Raw genomic sequence first — 20842 nt, forward strand, 5'->3', positions numbered from 1 at the left:
ATTTGACATCTTACTGATGAAGGATATTAGTTATCCGAAATATTTAACATTTGTTCATGATTTTATTTTTTTCGGTGATGTTGTACCCTTTTTTGGTATATATGAATATTATATATGTAGGACTCTAAAGTGCGATGGTACACTAAAGTGCGATGGTCACGCTAAAGTGCGATGGTCTACGCTAAAGTACGATGGTATGACACGCTAAAGTGCGATGGTACGACACACTACAGTACGATGGTATATGACACGCTAACGTGCGTTGGTTTAATGCGCTATTAAAGTGCGATGGTGTAACTAGAATGGGGTTCAGTCATTGGTTTTTGTTTTTTGCTGTGTTCATATTAGTTTTTCGTTATTGTATTGTTTATAAATCATGCCGTTGTCTTTCTCTTTTGAATTTTTTTACACTAGTCATTGCGCGGTCCTATATAGCTTGCTATGCGACGTAAGCCAAGTCATAATGTTGTTAGGTGCATACATCAACGACATTTGGTCTTTAGTGGATAGTTATTTTGTTGACAATTACACCACATCTTCTTATTTGTTTTTTGTTTGTTTATTGTTTTGTATATAAATCAGTACGTTATTTTTCTCCTTGAATTGTTTTACACTGGTCGTTTTTATACGCTTTGGTCAATTGTTGATTAACCACAAGTGAGTTAAATGGTTGTATCTTTACTTCCCAGCAAGTCTTTACTAATATTTAAAAAGTTTTGGTCAAGTCCCTTAGCTTAAAAAATGGCGAGCCTTCTTTCTTAAAATTACAAACTTAAAGATATAGTTTATATTAACTACCTAAGTGCGCTAACATTCAAGGGCATAACTGACACATCAGAATAATGATAACATGAAGACATAAGGCTCGATTTCAAATTAGACAAATATCATCTAAAGACTAATATACAGCAATGTACACAAATATATTATTCAACATCGAGCAAAATCCATAAATATACACTTGTAGTTAGTATGAAGATACCCAGGATAACAAAAAGGAAAACAAATCACCACAGAAAACCAACGGCCATAGTTAAACTAATAACATTAAATGTGAAATGACTACCGTAGACAGCAACCAACGACACCCACTGGACTAGGGGCTCCTTGCTTTGGACAAACATTAAGAATATGGATGGGATAAACATGCTTGAAACATAAAATCAGATCGTTACTAATAAATGCTATATAATATGCATATGTAACTTAATCACGGCTAGTAATCTATACAAGCAGAACAATCGGTTCTCCAAAGAAAACCTTGAGAGTTTTTTCCGGTTATGCTTGAGTGGAGTCATTGTCGCCGGTTCGAAAGGTATATTCATTTCTAAAATCGCAATTTTCTTATTCAACTGATCAAATATTTGAAATTGTGGTGAATGCTTTCACGAAGAGACACATGTATCGTTTACTGTTATGCATGGAGTTAAACTCCTGCAAAATCAATCGTCCCACGAGAAATTGCCTAGGGAGTCACCTGTCAGTACATCTGTGTTGACATGAACTGATACGGTAAAATTCTGTAAATTTCTTTCTCTTAAATTTTGATTTTGCGACGAACTTACATGTAGGTTTTTCGACCCCAGACATTGCATCAGTCGTATTTGGCACACTTTTTCTAAATTTCTTGTTTTCATTGATTTTGTTGTTCCAACTGATTTGAGCGCCACTGGTGAGTCTCATGTAGACGCATAGCGCGTCTGTCGTAACAAATTATAAGCCTAGTATCTTTGGTTAGGATTTTTCACACAACACAATTCTTGCAACTGAGACGCTTTGTACAGTTGTCATTAAAACGTATTGAAACGTATTAAAAATCATGAATTGTTTGAAAGGAAGTCTTTTTTCTATCTGTTTAAGGATATGTTGGCTTAAATCCGAGTCCTTGGACCTGATTAAAGCCTTTTGACTTACCATCCGGATTTATTGGCTCAACATCCATGCTTCTTGGGACCATCTGGGCTTCTGAGCTCAAATTCCTATTGAACTAAAGGTGGAGCTTCGTAATTATCAAAATGAAATTTGGCGCAACCTTGGCGGATATATTATAAATATATAATTTTTTGGGCTTACATTCTTGTTGATATTAACATTTCAGCGTCGGCCGAACAACGAAGCACCTTAGGAAAATTCGTCTTAAATATAATAGTTTTTTATTGAAAAAGGGGTAGGAATATCCAATTATAAATTTGAAGCCCAAATTATATCAGGACACTTATCAATAAACACTATTTTCTTGTACGTTTGATCTGTATGATAATAACACATCTGTCGTTTTGGCGTCAACGAAAATTTTGAAATAGTAATCTTCAATTGTTTTTAAACTGCACTTTATACACTTATGCAAATGGTGATCACCGAGACACATATATGTGTAGGCTACATCTATAATATTTACCATCAGTGCGGACATTAGCCAATTTTAGGTAAATCCTTGTGTAAAAACCAGTGAACTAGTATGCCATTTGCAACAATAATTTAGCTGTTTTCTGGTTCAACAAAATAATATTCTAGTATTAAAAAAAATATTAGAGTATACTGTTTAGCACCAGGAATTCAAATGAAAAGAAGCTAGCAATATGCTTCAACTTTGAACAGGTACATTTTCAGATGTAAACCATGACACGCTAGTGAAAACCGGGGAATACGACATCACGCCCAGCATTCTTAAAAGTGTACGCAAATTTGTGAGTGTTTACAATCCCATTTTTTTTCACTGTTTGTTTGCTATGAATGGCTAAGGAATTAGCCTTGTATTTAGCATTACAACATCAGAAATTGTAAATGAATGAAAAATGTGAACAATCATTAACGAAAAGATCATTGAAAATTCATCTGCAGTGCTATAAATGTGGTGAAAAAACTCATCAAAAATAAAAGTCTTTGAAAATAGACTGCTGTATCCCCTCCTCAGCACCATCTATTTATCAGTCAAGAAAATCTTTAACTTCATATCATAAGATATTAATATGAAAATATAATAGAATTGATCTTTTATAAAAATTACATTCATACATATCGAAGAGGTTAAACAGGGTATAGAAATATGGTCGTCCATTGACTTCACGAACCGGCTTTTAAGAGCTGTGTCCGTTTGGTTGTTGATGATGCATAATTACGCATCCACATACGATAGGAATGGGGAAGTTAATTCTGATGCGTCTTTTAGGTAGAACGACACTCCTTCTGCACGGTAAAAAGCCCTTGCTTTCTCTGAGGGGTTCATAGATGGCTTCTTGCAAAGTAAAACGAATGCTCCTATCCATCATATATGCTCATTTCTCATTTGTTATCGAAATTCCCGCCCTTTATCTGCCAATGAGATTAATTGTTAATTTGATATCCATGAAACATTCCACTGGACGTTCAATAAACTACAATTAATCATAAAAATATATTGCTCTTAACACTATACCTACTGTTTTTCGCAGACAAATCGAGATTGCTCATCACATGCGCTATCATTCCACAAAAACTCCAAGTTGATATGCACATTTACACAATCTTCCCCACCATTTACATCGTTTGGTTCTCCATTAGCCCAATAAAATAGAGTGACATTTCTATTATCACTCGCCCATACGAAAGTTCCTTCATCATCTTTGTCTGTTCCACCGATCCAAAAAGCTTTGAATGAAATCAAAATTGAAATCAATGACTGCGCACTGTAAATATAGCGGACGGCTGACGCGTTCAAAACTTGTACACCGAATGTTCAATATATTTAATGAATGGCTATTATCTATTTTGAATTTATTGAACCATAAAACTAATTTTTGACTCTTCACATTGAATAATCCGCAAAGAGGATTATGTAAAATGTGAAGAGTCAAAAATTAGTTTTATGGTTCAATAAAATCAAAATAAATTATTGCCATTCATTATAAATAAATTTCTATCAAAAATAAGGCTCAACGAACTTTTTATATTATGTATATTAACAATAACAACGTACACACATGTTGGCGTATGAATACACAACGTCAGAGTGGGCGTGTCGCCATCAAAATTGACAACATTGAAAATAAAACTAATAACTTTAACCAATTAGAAGACAGTAAAAGCACTAAATTTATTTATTAACGTATGTATGTTCATGCTTAGAGACGTGTTTAAAAATTAACGTTTGTGTTCAAAATATTCAAGTTCTGTTTTAATTAAAAATGAAGATAGTCGTTTGTTCGATTTTCTATCCTTCCAATTAGCAAATTCAAAAAGAAATTCTTTTAACCATCTCTGTGTCATGGGCCACTTTTGGGCCATTTTTTGTTACTCCGTTCAGTGCCACGGGGCCACTTTTAAGCCATTGTTTTTTTCTACTCTGATGCGATGAAATGTACTATGACGTAACGTCATTGTCTGTACTTCTTTGAAATGCACAAAGCGCGCCAAATTCATTAAATATTGTATTATTTTGGAAGAGTGCGTATACTAAAAACGCAACGGATAAATAGTTTATCAATAATATAATATATTTTTCTGATCAAATTATGCTTTATGTCTCTTATACATATTTTTTGTCTCTCAAACCTCAGTTTAGCTATCATGATTTAGTTTGCTTTCATCATTTTCTATCTTTTATTTTCTGTATGCCCGCGTCACACTGTCCCGATTTTTACGCCGATGGCAACACGATTATGGAAATTTTCAAAATCGGGACTGATCGTATCCAGATCGGACTATTCGTAGTGCCATCTTTAACCATCGTAGAACCATCGGCCACTTTTTCTAGCCTCCGGGGACAACTTCGGGAAGGGTTCTAAATTTTTTAACATGTTAAAAAATCCCCGAAGGTGCTTCCGATGTTGAGGGTTCGTATTGAGTTCGTATCACCATCCTGACCATCGTAATGTCACCGGGAATGCATCTTTGAACATCGTATTGCATTCGTGGTTCCATCGTTTCCATCGGGCAGTTTTGACATTACGATGTCTACACGAATGAATCACGAAGCTACCCGAAGGTCTTACGATGGCAACACGACTTCGTGACGACCTCGTAATCCCGTCGTGATGCCATCGAATAAAAGTACGAAGGTGACAAGATGGAACTACGACGGCAGTTAATCCAGCTAAATGTAAGTTAATTTTCGCGCTTAAATACATTTAAAGTGCCATGCGCGATATGCCCTGGTCAGTCTAATACGACAGTTGGTCCGAGAACACAATTATTTCGTAGTGCATTTCTTTTAGAACATATTGTCCTTGTATTGTAGTTCCTGAGAAAAATGTGACGAAAATTTTCAACTTGGCTATCATGTGTAAAATCATACAAGTGATCGGTAAACGGGAAGTTGTCAAGTGATCAATCTGAAAACACATCACACGGTAAAGCTGACTTAGATAAACCCTGAAACCAAATTTCAGAAATCCTTGTATTGTAGTTCCTGAGAAAAATGCGACGAAAAATATTCATGGGACGGACTGACTGACGGACGGACTGACAGACAGAGGTAAAACAGTATACCCCCCTTTTTTTGAAAGCGGGGGTATAATTATGGGTGATTATTGAGACTAGTGCAAACATTTAACAGTTCAAACAAGGCAATGTCGAGCGTGACATCCCCTCGTATGTAACATATTGGGGACAAATATGGACACTATATTTGTTAATGACACATGCAGAAAATGGTGAATACGCATATTTGATACATAAACTATTTTTTTAGAAATCAACCAAATTAGTCAGTAACTGGAAATAACCACGGTCTTCCGTCTTATGATTAAACCAAAAATTAAATGTACAATATAATGTATATTCAATATTGATCAAACAATTTAAAACGCGTGATGCCTTCGGCATATAATTTAAATGCATCGTAAGCTGTACACGACGTCTTTTAGACATCGTATGGCCATCGCGCCATCATCGTAAACCATCGTGTAGCCTTCGTGATCCATCTTGTAGGCTTCGGCTGAGATATGAAGCTTAGATACCGTCTTCGGTTAACCTTCGTATGTCCATCTTTTGCTATCGTATATACTTTCGGCACCCTCGTATAGACTTCGTTATTCATCGTACTTGCTTCGGTCACTTTAGGGTATTTTAACGAGATCGGGACCAACTTCGTACGAACTTACAATTTTCGCATTCTGGTGTCCATTGTATATAAAAATCGGGACAGTGTGACGCGGGCATTACCAAGTCAGAACTTTATTTGCCAGTCGATGTTTTGTGAACATAAGTTTTTGAGTTACTCTAGAATTTCTCGGAGAAAATATAACTTACTGTCACTCATAGAGCTAGCTATGCCACTGATATAATCTATCTCTGATTGTGTATCAGGTTCTGCAAGTTTAGCGTCATGGTTCATACACGCTTGCTGAAACAGAGTACAAATCAAAAACTGATAACACACTTTGTATGGACTTTTGGTGTATTATGAAGTTGTAGTAAAACAACTTAGTTGAAAATTATTGAAACGTATAGCTAGGGTATTTAAAAAATCAAGTTAATATTTAATAGCTTAAACGTGTTTTAGATTCACATTCAAAATGACAAGACCAAACTGTTGGAAGATAAAATGTTCGAAAGCACAAAAACAAAAAGGGCCCAAAACAGAACATCTAAAACCTCCTAAGGTCAAAAGAATCCCCTAAATGTCGCTTAATAATAAATCATATAATATACTTAAGATAACTCTATACAGTAAAAAAAACTATAGACTTACAAATGGCTTAATTCAGTTTCTAATTCTAACATCAGACTCGGACTTCTTTTAAACTGAGTTTTACTGTGCGTATTGCTGTGTGTTTGTTTATTCCACATTGGTTAGAGGTGTAGGAATGGAGGAGGGTTGAGATCTCACAAAACATAAATAACCCCATCGCACTTTTGCGCCTGTCCCAGATCAGGAACTTCTGAACGTTGATAGTGTTGAATGTTTCTTTAAATTTTGATTTATTTATATGTTTCGGAGTTTAGTGTGTCGTCCATTTTCATGTACATTATTGTTTAGTGGCCAGCTAAAAACCGCCTTCGGGTGTGGGATTTCTTCGCTGTGTTGAAGAACCATTGGTGGCCTTGTGCTGCTTTCTGCTCTTTAATTGGTCGGGTTGTTCTCTCTTTGACACTTTCCCCATTTCCATTCTCATTTTTATTCTTATACTTTCATTATGACTCGAATAGACAAAGCAGGTTGTGATTTAACGATTCCGATTACATATGTTACTACGGCAATAAATTCTCTTCAAAATAGTCTTTCCAAATAATAATCAACTATTACAGATAGATGTTAGGGCCTAATACATAGTGGTAACGTTACATATACAAGATAAATTTTGATGTCAATAATACGGTTAGTTCTGCAATTATTTATGTTGCTATATACAAATATGTGTGTAAAAGTGAACTATGCCATATTAATATACAAGCACGTTTCTATGTATCCTACTTCTTTTATTTGACAACAGTAATATTTTATCTAAAGGTACTACCCGGGCAACTTCCCAGTCAGTGGCTGTAAGGCTGAAGAAATAGCAATTTGAACCTTGAAGATAAGACCATCCACTTTCACATGGAGCTGTAAAATATATATCAAATTTTAAGAAACAAACGCAAACAATAAATTAGTATTTTGTTTTAGGATGTAATCATAGTAATATTTGATGACAAACAACACTATCTTCATCACTTCTGCACACAACTTTTGTTTATAAAAATAAAATAGATAATTATGAAAAAATCTTGGTATAGCAAGCGGAAATAATTATTTAGGTTTGTGTTGAACAGTTATTATCCTATGTCAAATAAGCGAGTAGTTAGTCCTAACAAGTTATTATATCCAAACCAATAATGATAACCTTCTCCCTCTACGTGTTGTTGTTTTTTGTTGTTGTTTTTTTGGGGGGGGGGGGGGTAGGGGGGTTATCACTTACTGGTGTGACTTTTAAATGAATTCCATAAGATATCTGGTTAGATTTAATTTCAATTAGAGTATTGGTTAGGAACGAATATAGGTTTATGCATTTTCTTTAAGGTTTGAATGTCATACTAAGTATACGTTGTAATGGAGGCTGTGTAAACTTAAATGGAAGCAGTACTAAGAACAATCTTGCAAACACGGGTTCAGATTACTAGTATTCAAACAATTATCACAACATTATTTTTTTTCTCTTTTCTTGAAATTGATAAAGCTAAAACTTCAATAGAGATAACATTATTAATTTTGGAAAAAAAGACGACTTTTAAGTGTTTCGTCAATATCTAAAAAAAATCGTATTTTGATAGCAGAGACAATTGTGCATATATCACGTGTTCTCTAGGGTTTTATACCGAGTGTGCCCTAAATTTATTGCAACAAGCTGATTAAATTTTTTAAAAACATCTTCATATAAGGCCCAAAATAATATGAAAAAAATTGGCATTGGTAGATATCTTTGATTTTCGATAAGAGGCTGGTCTTTGGGTTTGGATTTGAATAATCCTGTAAGTTAGTATTTCGATTATTTTTTACATTTTAAAAACGGTAAATTTATAGAAAACGAACATATCAATACTATTTCAGGTCACCACAAACGTGATGACTACGGGGCTATGTATCATGCAATTTTATTTTATCTAAATAAAATGAATGATCCCATGTATTCAAAATCTGTTATAAAATAATCCTTTTAAGTTTGAATGGATATTAAGTAATTTTGTTTGAATTTTTTTTAAATATCTGAATGTAAAATATTAGATATATATAAAAGTATGATAGTTTAAAAAAAAACTCAGAACGAAAGCTTGTTTTATGTATTTACGTATACCAAAATATAACACAACATCCTGTATTTTGATTTTTTTTTAAATTTGGGATGAACAGGTGCAGGGGAGGGAAACAAGGGTCCTGCCTTCGTTTTAATGCGGATGATAATTGGAATAAAAATGTTGCAAAAAGAACAAAACCTAAAAAAAAAACCGCTTTAGCCGACTGGTGATACTTAAAATAGTACGTAAAATAAAATTAATGCTTCCTAATTTGAAAAACAAAATATCAACCTCTTATCTTTCAAAATGATCATTACTTTTTCGAACATATGGGATTTTCATAACACTTGACTTTTTTCATTATATACTGGTCTTACAAATTGTTAAGTGTATTGTCATTAAGATTGTTTGCTGTCAAATGTTATCAACTTAACAAATAGGTGAAAACATTAGAACATTCAGATATAGGTATGATTAAATTCAGATAGTCAACTATAAAATTTGTATTTAGCTTTTCAAATGACCTTTGATTTTAGTATATCCATTACCAAATATTTTTAATATTTTCAAATTGGAATGGGATTTTTTTCAATTACTAGGTTTATTGCTTTCAATTGTAACGCTTTAAAAAAAATTAAGGTGAACAAAAACTACACTTTTCATTTGGGATTAAATTCAAATACTAGTATTACAATGTAACAATGTCTTCAATTCATCTGGGATTTTCATCAAACCAAACGCTACATTATAAACTGATCTTACACATTGCAAATAGTTTTCATTTAGATTTATGGTGGAAAAGTTTAGTAGGTGACAAGCAGACTTAATTTCCAGTTGGTATTAAATTCAGATAGTCAACTGTGAGAAACCTTTAAGTTTTTAAAATAACCTGAAATTTTCTTCATTTTCGACAATTATCTAAAGTATAATATATTGTACAATATGCCAAATTTTGCTTCATTTCAAGATAAACTGTTTGTTTAACAGGAAAATTATATACAGTCGTACATCCAAGCCCGAGAACTCACATCAAAATGATGTTGAGCTTATCATCTGCACAACTTAGGAAACACCATAATTTCAAATTAAACTGTCACTCCAATTAAAATTTATTAGTTGCCAGGAACCACATGTTTTGTTATCCAGATTCACAAGTGACAATTGTTGCATAAATGAATTAAAAGTAAATACATAGCACTGATCCAAAAGTGTGTCTATTTCATTAAGGGTCTTTCCCCTACACGAGGAAAGACTTAATTGTTTTTTTAATATTTTTTTTTCTTTTTTTTCTTCTAACATTTTTTTGACAATCAATCAATCAATTAAAGGATGGGGATGAGCTTTCAAAGTATTTTAGTAACAACAACTGAATGTATCTGTAATGAACTTTATTAATCTGTTGTATTTTACCATCATTATTAAAAAAGTAAAAGTAAAATTTAGATTTAATGACCATGATGATCTCAATTTCCAGTGCTTATATATAAAATTCAAGTGCAGCACCTATGAAAAATAATGCATTATTCAAAACTATTGTATTCTTAAAACCTTGCTTCTTCTCTTTAATATCTGATGAGGTCATGTGTAGATGTAAAAACTAAAATCAGAATATTTACCATTTACTTCATCATTAATGTACTTGAGGGTTTATCAAAAATTTACGCACTCAGTTTTTGTATTAAAGAAGACATTTTTGTTGAATAAACTGAATGTGACTGTTTTCCTTTGTAATACTGGTTATTTCAAGCATTCCTGTCAAGTTTTGTCATAATCAGTTCAATAGTTTGAGAAAAGACTGGTACAATGTAAGACCACATCTACAGCGCTTTGAGCAGAATTTCTCCCAAAAATCCAAACCAAGCCGCATCATGATAGAATATAGTATGGACCAATAAATGATCAAATATTTATCTCATCTGCATACAAACAGGTGAAAGTGATACAAAAGATGACTTCAGGATGATAAGTAGCACTAATTGACCTCTTTGTCTTCATAAGGTCTCTTTTGGTCCATTTATACCTCTCATTTCCTCAAAATTTCTACTCTTCAGGCCAATTAATAAAAACTAATGGGGTAACTTTCACTCATTTATGATAGAAATGTTATAATAAATGAGTAATTGAAGTATTCAAGCAGAATAAACAATCCATATAAAAGTTTACTGTCTCCAAGGATGTTTCAATAAGTCCTTAAAAGTAAAACTTAAATTTACGCCGCGTTCCAGAGAGGGACATAAAAAGCTTTAGAATCTCTTTTTATCGACTCCTAGGAGTCGATATTAAGAATTGAACGATGGACAATCAGTGCGTGAATTTTTCTTGCTACCTGATTGGAAGACGTGAATAATTAAAGTTTATTGATTGGTTAGGACAATCCAAACCTAGTAAATGTCCTTCAATCCCGTAGAGTATCGGATTTGTCCTCTCTATTTTAGCAATTAGATTTTGCCTGGTCATTAATCATGCATATTCATGATATTGGTATACAGGTAACTTTTATCGATAAATAGTCTAATTTTCTGGAGTTTCGTAAACAACAACGTTAAACGATATAAGTATACTACTTCATAACGTGTGACCTCACGTGTGTGGTAAAATTTGTTGATTGATGCACTTGGCTATTCTAGTAAATGAATAAATCTACAAAGCGAGAGCACTGTCCATTTTCATCAGCTAAGAGTCGATTAGCCTTTTTGAAAGGCTAAATTTAATGCTTGCAGTGGATAATTTGTTGTTAACATACTATATAGTTAACATACTATATAGCAAAATATCTTTTCTATCGATCATCGCGGTGGGAAGTCGTCAAGAACACAGTATTATTTTATTTAGGGGGTTCACTCTATACGGTAGGCACTTAAAGTTAACCATCGATGGATGTTAACTACCGAGGGTAGTAATGAATATTCATCTTTACCGGATGATTGACAGCGATGTAAATAAAAACATGAGAGTGATTACTGCGTGTGTCAACGTCATATCAAATTAATTCAATTTAATTGTTAGAAATACTGTTTTCTGCTGAAATTTAAAAAATAAATAAAATTGAATTGAATGGAATGGAATTGAGCTATGTACAATACAGTAAATATTAGCAATTAGAATTAGACGGTAGACAAGCATATTTTGCCTATTGATTCTTTTTTGCATGTGCCTATTTGGTTATATTATAATGCACTAATTGTTTTGATACTGTTTAATGTTTAAATAAGACCTATATGTGAACCATTTATGCACTTTTAATATAAAGATCAGATTCACACAGGATCATATAGTTCGAGCTAACTATTTTATGTACGAGAGCTATTACTAATGTAACGGTGATGCTGAGATAATCTCCCTTTGCTAGAAAATGGAATGACGCAAAATGAACAATATCACTGTGCAAGAACGGAATAGCAAAGTGAATATATAAATCAAACTGTATTGGGATGATTTGGTAAACGTTTATCCAACTTACTGGATATTTTATGGAAGATTTTGCCATTTGTGTAGAGGAATTATACCTTTTCAAATGAACTTGGGAGAATAAAATTTTTGGCAACTTAAACGAACTGATCTTGTCAAATCTATAATACTAAAATTACGAGGTCCAATTTGTCAGCCGTCAGCGGGTAAAAACGACAAATCAAAGAATTCAACCCTATATATAACTAATATAGGACAATGGTGTAGATTAAAAATTATACCACTCCAGACCCTTTTGTTTTCCACATAATTAATATTGCCAATAATTAATAAGTTCCGGGTCTAATCCGATACCGATGCCAATAGTATATTCACCTGTTAGCTATTACCTTATCTGTACGTTCCGCATTTGACAGGCGCACCACCAAATTGTGTATTTAGGATTTTGCTATATACACGGGTCATAATCAAAGGGCTGACACTACTAAATTCAATCATTGTTAAATTGTTGCCTATTGTAGCTTTATTCAGCAATCAGCAAGACTTTCTAAGATAACTAATATAGGACAATGCTGTTGATTAAAAAATACCCCATTCCTGGATAGCCTGGACCTTTTGTTTTCCAAATAATTAATATTTCCAATAATTGATAAGTTCCAGGTCGACGGGTTCAAACAGAAAGATTTGAAAGCAGAGAAAACTGTGTATCTTATAATCGACATGACTTTATCAGATGACAATACCAATTACTAAAATAAGGCTTAGGCATAGTTATATACTTTAATTCAGTCACGGACCCGCGATATCACGGGTGTGTACTTGTATACATTAAATTCATAGTCTTTGAATGTAAATTTGTTGCGTGCAATTGTTTAATATTAAAATGCGATGAGTGTCACTATAGCCTGAAATAAGATTTTGATTACAACGATTAAGAAAAAATCCTGATTAATTCAAACGCAATATTTCAAAATGCGAGTCTTAATTATTGTCGCAATAATAAAAACCTCGCATTAATTTCGTAATTTACAGACATCTGTACCGTGAGCGTACCGTGATCTGTTAAAGGTTTTTTTTATAGTTAATTCCGGTGTCACTTTGTCTCTTTTAGAGAGTTGTCTCATTGGCAATCATGCCATATCTTCTTTTTTTTATATAATAAAACAAAAACCTGAACGACTTTACATCATAAATTAAAATGCATCCTAGTCGTGATGGAAACAGAGTCAAATGAACAAATGGACTAGATGAAACTGAACGAAAAAAAGAAAGAAAACACCAATTTGATCTAATACGAGAAAAGATTATATTTGCTTCGGTTTTTTCCATTTGCGCCCATCTGCACTTAATTAGCGCCCATTTGTTTTTATTTTTTTGCGCCAAATTTATTTTCTTCATTTGCACAAATTAACAGGTAAACACAAGTCATGAGGCATATAAGATGTATAGAATTTATTTATATAATAACAAACATATTCCTTCTGGCCTTTTGCCACCTGATACTTGCTCACACGTGACGGGAAGGAGGAGGGGGATTGAAAGCAGGATAAATTTATTGTAAAAGTTTTAAAACTGTGTATGTCACACTTGAAGTAGCACTTTATAAAATAAAATTGTAACAGTTTGACATAAAAAAGCACATTTGCATATGCACAAATATTTTTTAACTGAGTATTGTCATGCAACACTTCTATTGAACTGCAACCTTGTGATATCTTCCCTACAATAAATCATCCCCTTTTTTATTAAAAAATACTTTTCATGTTATGGTACATTTGCTGCCAAGTTGAGAGATCTGATTATCATTTTTACAAGTTGATGCCTGTTTTTTTCTTGACATGTATGGCATCGGTTCCATATATGAAAGTAAATGTTCGGGTACCAGAAGTGTGATTAAATGATGATACCCATGAGCTCAACATGTGTCTATATACACATTTATCTATATTGTAGTTTGTGTTCATTGAACTGCTGCGTTTGGTTAAAAAAAAGTTTAATTTTATCATCTAAATTTATCAGACCTAATCTTTCGAATCAATTTGGCGCAAATTTAAAAATGTCAATGTGCGCAAATGAAAAAAAAAATATGCTTTTTCAAAATTGGCGTAATTGTCATACGTACATTCACCGATCACATATTACTGGTTAGATTAAAAAATAATATATTATTTAGATTAAGAAGTACTTTAAGAAATTGATTGATTGTTGTTTGTCATCAGTACAGCCGCAAATATTTCAGACAAGTTCAGGGAGAAAACTAAATAATGAATACAATAGGGAATGTTACTGGTCAAATAAATGTCATCGGTCATTCAGAGTGAAGTATGGATACAAAACTATGGACTGCCGATTGAACATATTTTATTTTGATAACAACCGCCGGTAGGTATAGACAAATACGGTTGATAGACGGTATATAGGAGCACTATAGTGTAGGTTAACCACATACGGTAGGTATAGACAAAAAACTGTTGATAGACGGTATATAGGAGCACTAAATTCTATGTTAACCATCGACAGTAGGTATAAAGAAATACTATTAAAAGACGGTATATAAAGGAGCACTATATTTTACGTTAACCACCGACGGTAGGTATAAAGAAATGATGTTAATAGACGGTATATAGGAGCACTATATTGTATGTTAACCACCGACGGTAGGTAAATTCAGATACTTTTGACAGACGGTATATATGAGCACTATATAATACGGACCATATAATACGTTATATTAACCATCGACGGTAGGTATAAATGAAAACTGTTGATAAACGGTTTATAGGAGCACTTTATTGTATGTTAACCACCGACAGTATGTATAGACACATAATTTTAATAGACAGTATATACATTTTGTAGGAGCACTATATTATACGTTAACCACCGACGGTAGGTATAGACAAATACTGTTGATATACGGTATATAGGAGTACTGTATTGTTTGTTAACCACCGATGGTAGGTATAGACAGGTACTGTTGATATACGGTATATAGTAGTACTATATGTCATGTTAACTACCGACGGTAGGTATAGAAAAATAGTGTTGATAGACGGTAAATACATGTAGGTGCACTGTATTATATGTTAACCACCGACGGTAGGTAGAGTAAAATTTTATTGACGGTATATAGAAGGACTGCATTGTATGTTAAACACCAACGGTATGTACAGACTAATACTGTTGTTATACGCTATATAGGAGTACTGTATTGCTTGTTAACCACCGATGGTAGGTATAGCCAGGTACTGTCGATAGACGGTATAAAGGAGGACTATATTGTATGTTAATCACCGATGGTAGGTATAGACAGGTACTGTTGATATACGGTTTAGAAAAATACTGATGATAGACGGTATATAGGAGCACTATATTGTATGTTAACTACCGACAGTAGGTATAGACACATACTGTTGATAAACGGTATACAGGAGCACTATATTGTATGTTAACTACCAACAGTAGGTATAGACAAATACTGTTGGTAGCCGGTAAATAGGAGTACTGTATTGTTATTGGTTGCTGTCTTTGATATTGATTTAACGTTGATCGTTTCAGCATTAATCGGGCTGTTAGTTTTCGTTTTTCGTCACATCAGGAATGGGTTTTAATAGCATTTTACATGAATACATATGTGTAACTCATGGCTGATTCACGTTCGTTTGTCTTTGGTGGATAACATCTTTCTTATTGGTCAATGATCTTTCGGGGTCAGCACGAGTTCACGTGTAAGAGTGTTGTGGCCACTTCCTTTTATCATCAGCATTTGATGTGTTAACTTGTGATTCTTATCAAACAATTTGTTAAACATTTTAATTTTATGGATAATTTTGGACTGGAATGATTTCCTTTTAGCAATTTAAGGTAAAATCGAACTATACTTTTATTTTTTAGCTATTATATGCTTTCATTCTGAACAAACGTACAGCTAATGTTTTACCATTCTTCCATTCGGATAGATCTCACGCTTTTGATTCATGCAAAACATGTAGCAGTTAGTTGGTCAAATTCATTTCTTGGTCAAATTAATTTTGGTGTTGGTGGCGACACTGTGCGTTTGCGATCAAAGTGTACTATACTTATAAAAATTGATAGCTGATGATTAACCCGATGTTGTAATTTTACAAGTTACTGAATGCTTAATAGCATCCTAATTTTTGCAGAACGTATATCCGCCTTGTGTATCTGTAGGAGACATGGTTCATTTAAATTTAACTACAAATACAAAACTTTTTGCATAACGATAATAATACCATACATGATAGAATGCATAGTTACACACTTATATACGATGTTATTCACGATTCCATACATTTAAACACTCTCATATGAAAGAGCAAGATGGTTTAAGTTTTAAGGCTATGCTATTATTTATTGGGCTACAAACCCATTTGCCTTACTTGTTTAGGTAAGGTGGACGATATTTCAATTGGTGCAGAGAGGTTGGTTGCTTGTACTTATAACCTCTGTGTATTTCTTTTTGCAATTATGTTTTATTTAGTGTTTATTGTTTTATGCTATGTCACGAAACGCATGCTACTTTCGTAAACCTCGTAATAGTGGTTTGTTTGGCGCTTATAATTTTGCAAGTTAGACTAATCGCTATTTGTTAGTTTTTTAATTTAAGCAGGTGTACCTTGTTTGCTTAATGTTAACGGTATAAAAAGGATATGTCTCTTACCCAATGCTTATTTATTACAAACCAATTTACCTGTCTTTGCCTGTTTGGGTAATGTGGACGATATTTAAATTTTTGTAGAGGACGAGGTTGCTTCTACGTATGCCCTCTGGGTATTATTTTTGCAGAGGTCTAAGAGCTTAGTCTATGACCTCTGTGTATTTACTTTTGCAAATATGTTATTATGTAGTAGGTATTGTTTTATGCTTCGTCATGAAACTCATGCTACGTTTGCAGAGGTCGTCGTAGCTTGGTCTATGACCTCCTTGTATTTGCTTTTGTAAATATGTAAGTACGTAGTGGGTATTGTTTTATGCTTCGTCATGAAACTCATGCAACTTAATTTGCAGAGGTCGTAGTAGCTTGGTCTATGATCTCTGTATTGTTTCATGATTCGTCATGAAACTCATGCTACTTTTAATTATTATTTCGTCATGGTGATTGGTTTGGAAGAAGAAGAAGAAACTATGATAATTAAATCATCGCATACTATTCCTTAACATGCGTTATGTTTTCGGTCCTAGAGTAAGATCAAGTATGTTTTTTAATGAGAATTTAAGTTTTTCCATTCTTTTACATTTTAATTTTGTTTATTTCATGCTTTAACTATGGACAAAGAGCGCTGAGTCTGGTATTGATCTACAAAAGAACTTTTTCCATTGAAGGAAAAGTACAATAAAGCGTGATATCAAAAACTTACACATACTTTCATATATCAGCGGTACCATAGTTCCGATAATACAAACATACGAATGTTGATGGGTTGCTGTTCACTGACATTATTTAATGACACATACCTAATTTCGAGATTAGAACTTTGATCCAGACGTGCGAGTCATATCAACAAGAATCATTGACAAATAGAAAATTCAAATTCCCGATGTAAATTAAGTATAATTTCAGTGTAAATTAAAAGTCCCCAAGTTTATTAGTGTTGGGTAAGAAAGTTTGGTGGATTCCCGTTATTTTTATAGTGGTATTATCGATATGAATTATTACTATTAATATTGAATGGTGGTATTCACCAGTCAAAAATTTCTAAAAAGCTGTATATTCAAGTTTATGACTAAAGCTGAACTTTTTTTTATCGAATCATAAGTTACGCAAAATATTTCTAAGTCTCATATCAATAATAACAAAAATAACTGAGAGTTAAAAAGGTCTACATTAGATACTTATGGACCAATTTAATAACTTTTTTCTTAAGAAATTAAATAAATCTATGATCTTTATACAATTTTGATTGAAAAAATGTCAAGTGTAGTATGAGAATCAGTTGCTTTTAATCCCATATAGAAACAGTCAGATATAAAACTTCGTATTTAGAAAGGATCCAGGGCTTCGTAAAAATATACTCATATTTTGTTTGAAGATTTACGATTAAAGATAAAGTTTCGGTTAATTAGTGAACTTATTGTCCGTACTAAAATATTTAGGGGATACATAATTAATGTCTAGATGTAAGACGAAATATGAATTCTAAACATATACTTCACGACGATGATATCGTTTTTTTTTTTTTGCTGTGGTCCTGACCGGAATAAGATTTACACCTTTAATCATTTTTATCAGTAAGAGATGATTTAAAAGTAATATCTTGGTATATGATCATATGAACTTTTGATATTTCTGCTCAATGTGGAAACGTTTTACAAAAATAAAGTGTTATTGTTTGGTGTACATGTATGTGAATGTCATGCTTGTAAATTTTTCAAGTTATATATAAATTGTATTCACGTCGCCTCGGGAGGGGTTCACTCTTTCAGCCTAAGAGTGGATTTGGGATCCACTCTTTCAGCTTAAGAGTGGATTTGGGATCCACTCTTTCAGCTTAAGAACGGATTTGTGGCAGATTGTTCTCCCCACCTTTGCTATTCTTAGTCATTTATTCAATTGATATGATATTAGTTGATGTAATTTCGTATTAATTATTTATTATTATTTCTTATTAAATATGAACTTTTATGTCAAATGTTTTATTTGCAAAATATATTTTTTGGATTTTATGATTTTGAATAAATGACCTTTATTCGTCAGTTTAGTATTTATATCATATAGCAACTCAAGCTCAGACTCTGGCCTGTGTATACATAGTATGTTTATGGCACCTAGCTGTCTGTCTAAAAAAACTATTCCACTCATATCCAGTCAATAAGTATAAAATATCACATCTCCTTATTTAAAGATATGCGATAAAAATACATTCTCCAAAAAAAAGAACAACATTAAGATACAATATTGTATGTTACATGACAACAACGGACGATGATCCTGACTTGGGACAGTCACAAAAAACGGTAGGTTTTGTTAGACCATTACTATCCCCCTTCTAAAATGCAATGAGATGATAAATAAAACACTCATAAAAGAACATATTACGATAAAACCAAGTACAGGATAAGCACTTAACTCTAAAATCTTTTATCCATTTGGAAACTTTTAAATTGAAGACGTGGAATGTTAACCTGATCTATATATTTATCCGTTGATTGATTTATGGAATTATTTATAAATTGCTTGCAGCTTGTTGATCATCCAGTGGCAAATATTGTTAGCTTATTTAGAACCCTAAACTTATAAAATGAACAACTAATACAATTGGAAGGTTTTGTAGTCAGCTGATGAATATAAAGAAAAGGCATATATGAATATATAATTTTGGTGTGTGATGGAATCTATAAAAAAGAAAAATAGATTGCTATATTTCATAAGCTTACATGTACAATTTTCACCAGTGACTCCGTTTTTGCACGCACATTTTGGCTGCAATTCATCAAGAAAGCACGTCCCACCATTGTCACAGCTATAGTTATCGCATGGCGTACCTGATATTGAAATCAAGTGTTAGGTTTAAATAATGGGAGAAAGTAAAGTCATTTGACGATCGTATATGGCCTTTAAAATATTTATTTTTCTTTCTTTGTGTGTTGTAAGGTTGAAGTCTAATAGTCGAATATTTCGTTGTTTTTGCAGTCATTCTCTATTCTTTGAAGTAAGAAATCCATATGTACATATACCGGTTTGTATTGTCCCAAAAACTGAATTTAAAGTGTTTATTTTATGTTTTCGTACTCATAAAAAAGTGGAAATAAATAACCTTCACACGTTGTACCATTGTCATCGAAGACATGTCACTCTACCCGGACACAATTATTCCAACTTCTTGTCTTGAAACGGCTTCGTATTTATACTTTCGACACAGGGAATCGAAGGCCCAACCTTAGTGTGTGTTTAGCTGTTGGATAGGATAACTCTAGGGACGACGGATTTTCTAAACCCCAGTCAACCCTTTAGGATGGACATATTGCAAACTGTCTTTAATAGTTGAAAACTTAATGTTGCCTTATAGATACCGTTTAGTAGTTTCGTCGTTTGATTGCTGTCTAATTCGGCTGTTATCTGCTCTTTGGTCGGGTCGTTGTCTCTTTGATATATTCCCCATTTCCATTCTGAATTTTATATACCGCACCTCTATTAAGAATAACGATTTATTTAACGGTTATAATGCCTAAAACTAAGCACGTTAAATGTGAATATCATATTACTCACTTTGGCATTGTAATCCTGTGAATCCGTTTAAACAGGTACAGGAAAAACTACTGTCTGTTACCGAACAATTCCCACCGTGTTCACATGGGGATCTTGAACATGGCGTTACTTGAAAAGAATAAATATAGTAGTTGAATGTAAACATAAGACGTCGTATGGATGCTAATGAGACAACTCTCCGCCAGAGACCAAATGACATTGAATGTGTATATTTAAATATGTGAGTTGTGAATTTTTTACTGCTACGGGATTGGAGAATGTTGAGAATACCGCGGGAGTTACGAACTTACTATTCCACTCATACCCAGTCAATAAGTATAAAATATCACATCTCCTTATCTAAAGATATGCGATAAAAACATATTCTCCCAAAAAAAGAACAACATTAAGATAAAATATTGTATGCTATATGACAAAAACAAACGATGATCCTGACTTGGGACAGGCACAAAAAAAAATGGTAGGTTTTGTTAGACCATTACTATCCCCCTTCTAAAATGCAATGAGAAGATAAAT

The 20842-nt window shown here is 33.0% G+C and overlaps 1 protein-coding gene across 1 annotated transcript; it reads right to left on the minus strand.

The window, feature by feature from the left end:
- Positions 1–3415: 3415 nt before the first annotated feature.
- On the minus strand, positions 3416–19545 carry LOC143061272 (C-type lectin mosGCTL-1-like). Its single transcript, XM_076233714.1, has 4 exons — positions 19495–19545; positions 7437–7522; positions 6229–6322; positions 3416–3627 (listed from the first exon to the last, which is right to left on the minus strand). Exons 3-4 carry the CDS (start codon positions 6311–6313, stop codon positions 3416–3418), a joined length of 297 nt encoding a protein of 98 aa, XP_076089829.1. The 5' UTR covers positions 6314–6322; positions 7437–7522; positions 19495–19545.
- Between the last annotated feature and the right edge of the window lie 1297 nt (positions 19546–20842).

The sequence above is a fragment of the Mytilus galloprovincialis genome, chromosome 1, assembly GCF_965363235.1.
Source record: "Mytilus galloprovincialis chromosome 1, xbMytGall1.hap1.1, whole genome shotgun sequence".
Lineage (NCBI taxonomy): Eukaryota > Metazoa > Mollusca > Bivalvia > Mytilida > Mytilidae > Mytilus > Mytilus galloprovincialis.

What these genes read in the sequence shown, in the direction of transcription:
- LOC143061272 (XM_076233714.1), bottom strand. Translation starts at nt 6,313, where the DNA reads ATGAACCATGACGCTAAACTTGCAGAACCTGATACACAATCAGAGATA. An exon ending in AGCTAGCTCTATGAGTGACA is followed by an intron (nt 3,628 to 6,228) that starts GTAAGTTATATT and finishes TTTCATTCAAAG; the next exon opens with CTTTTTGGATCGGTGGAACA.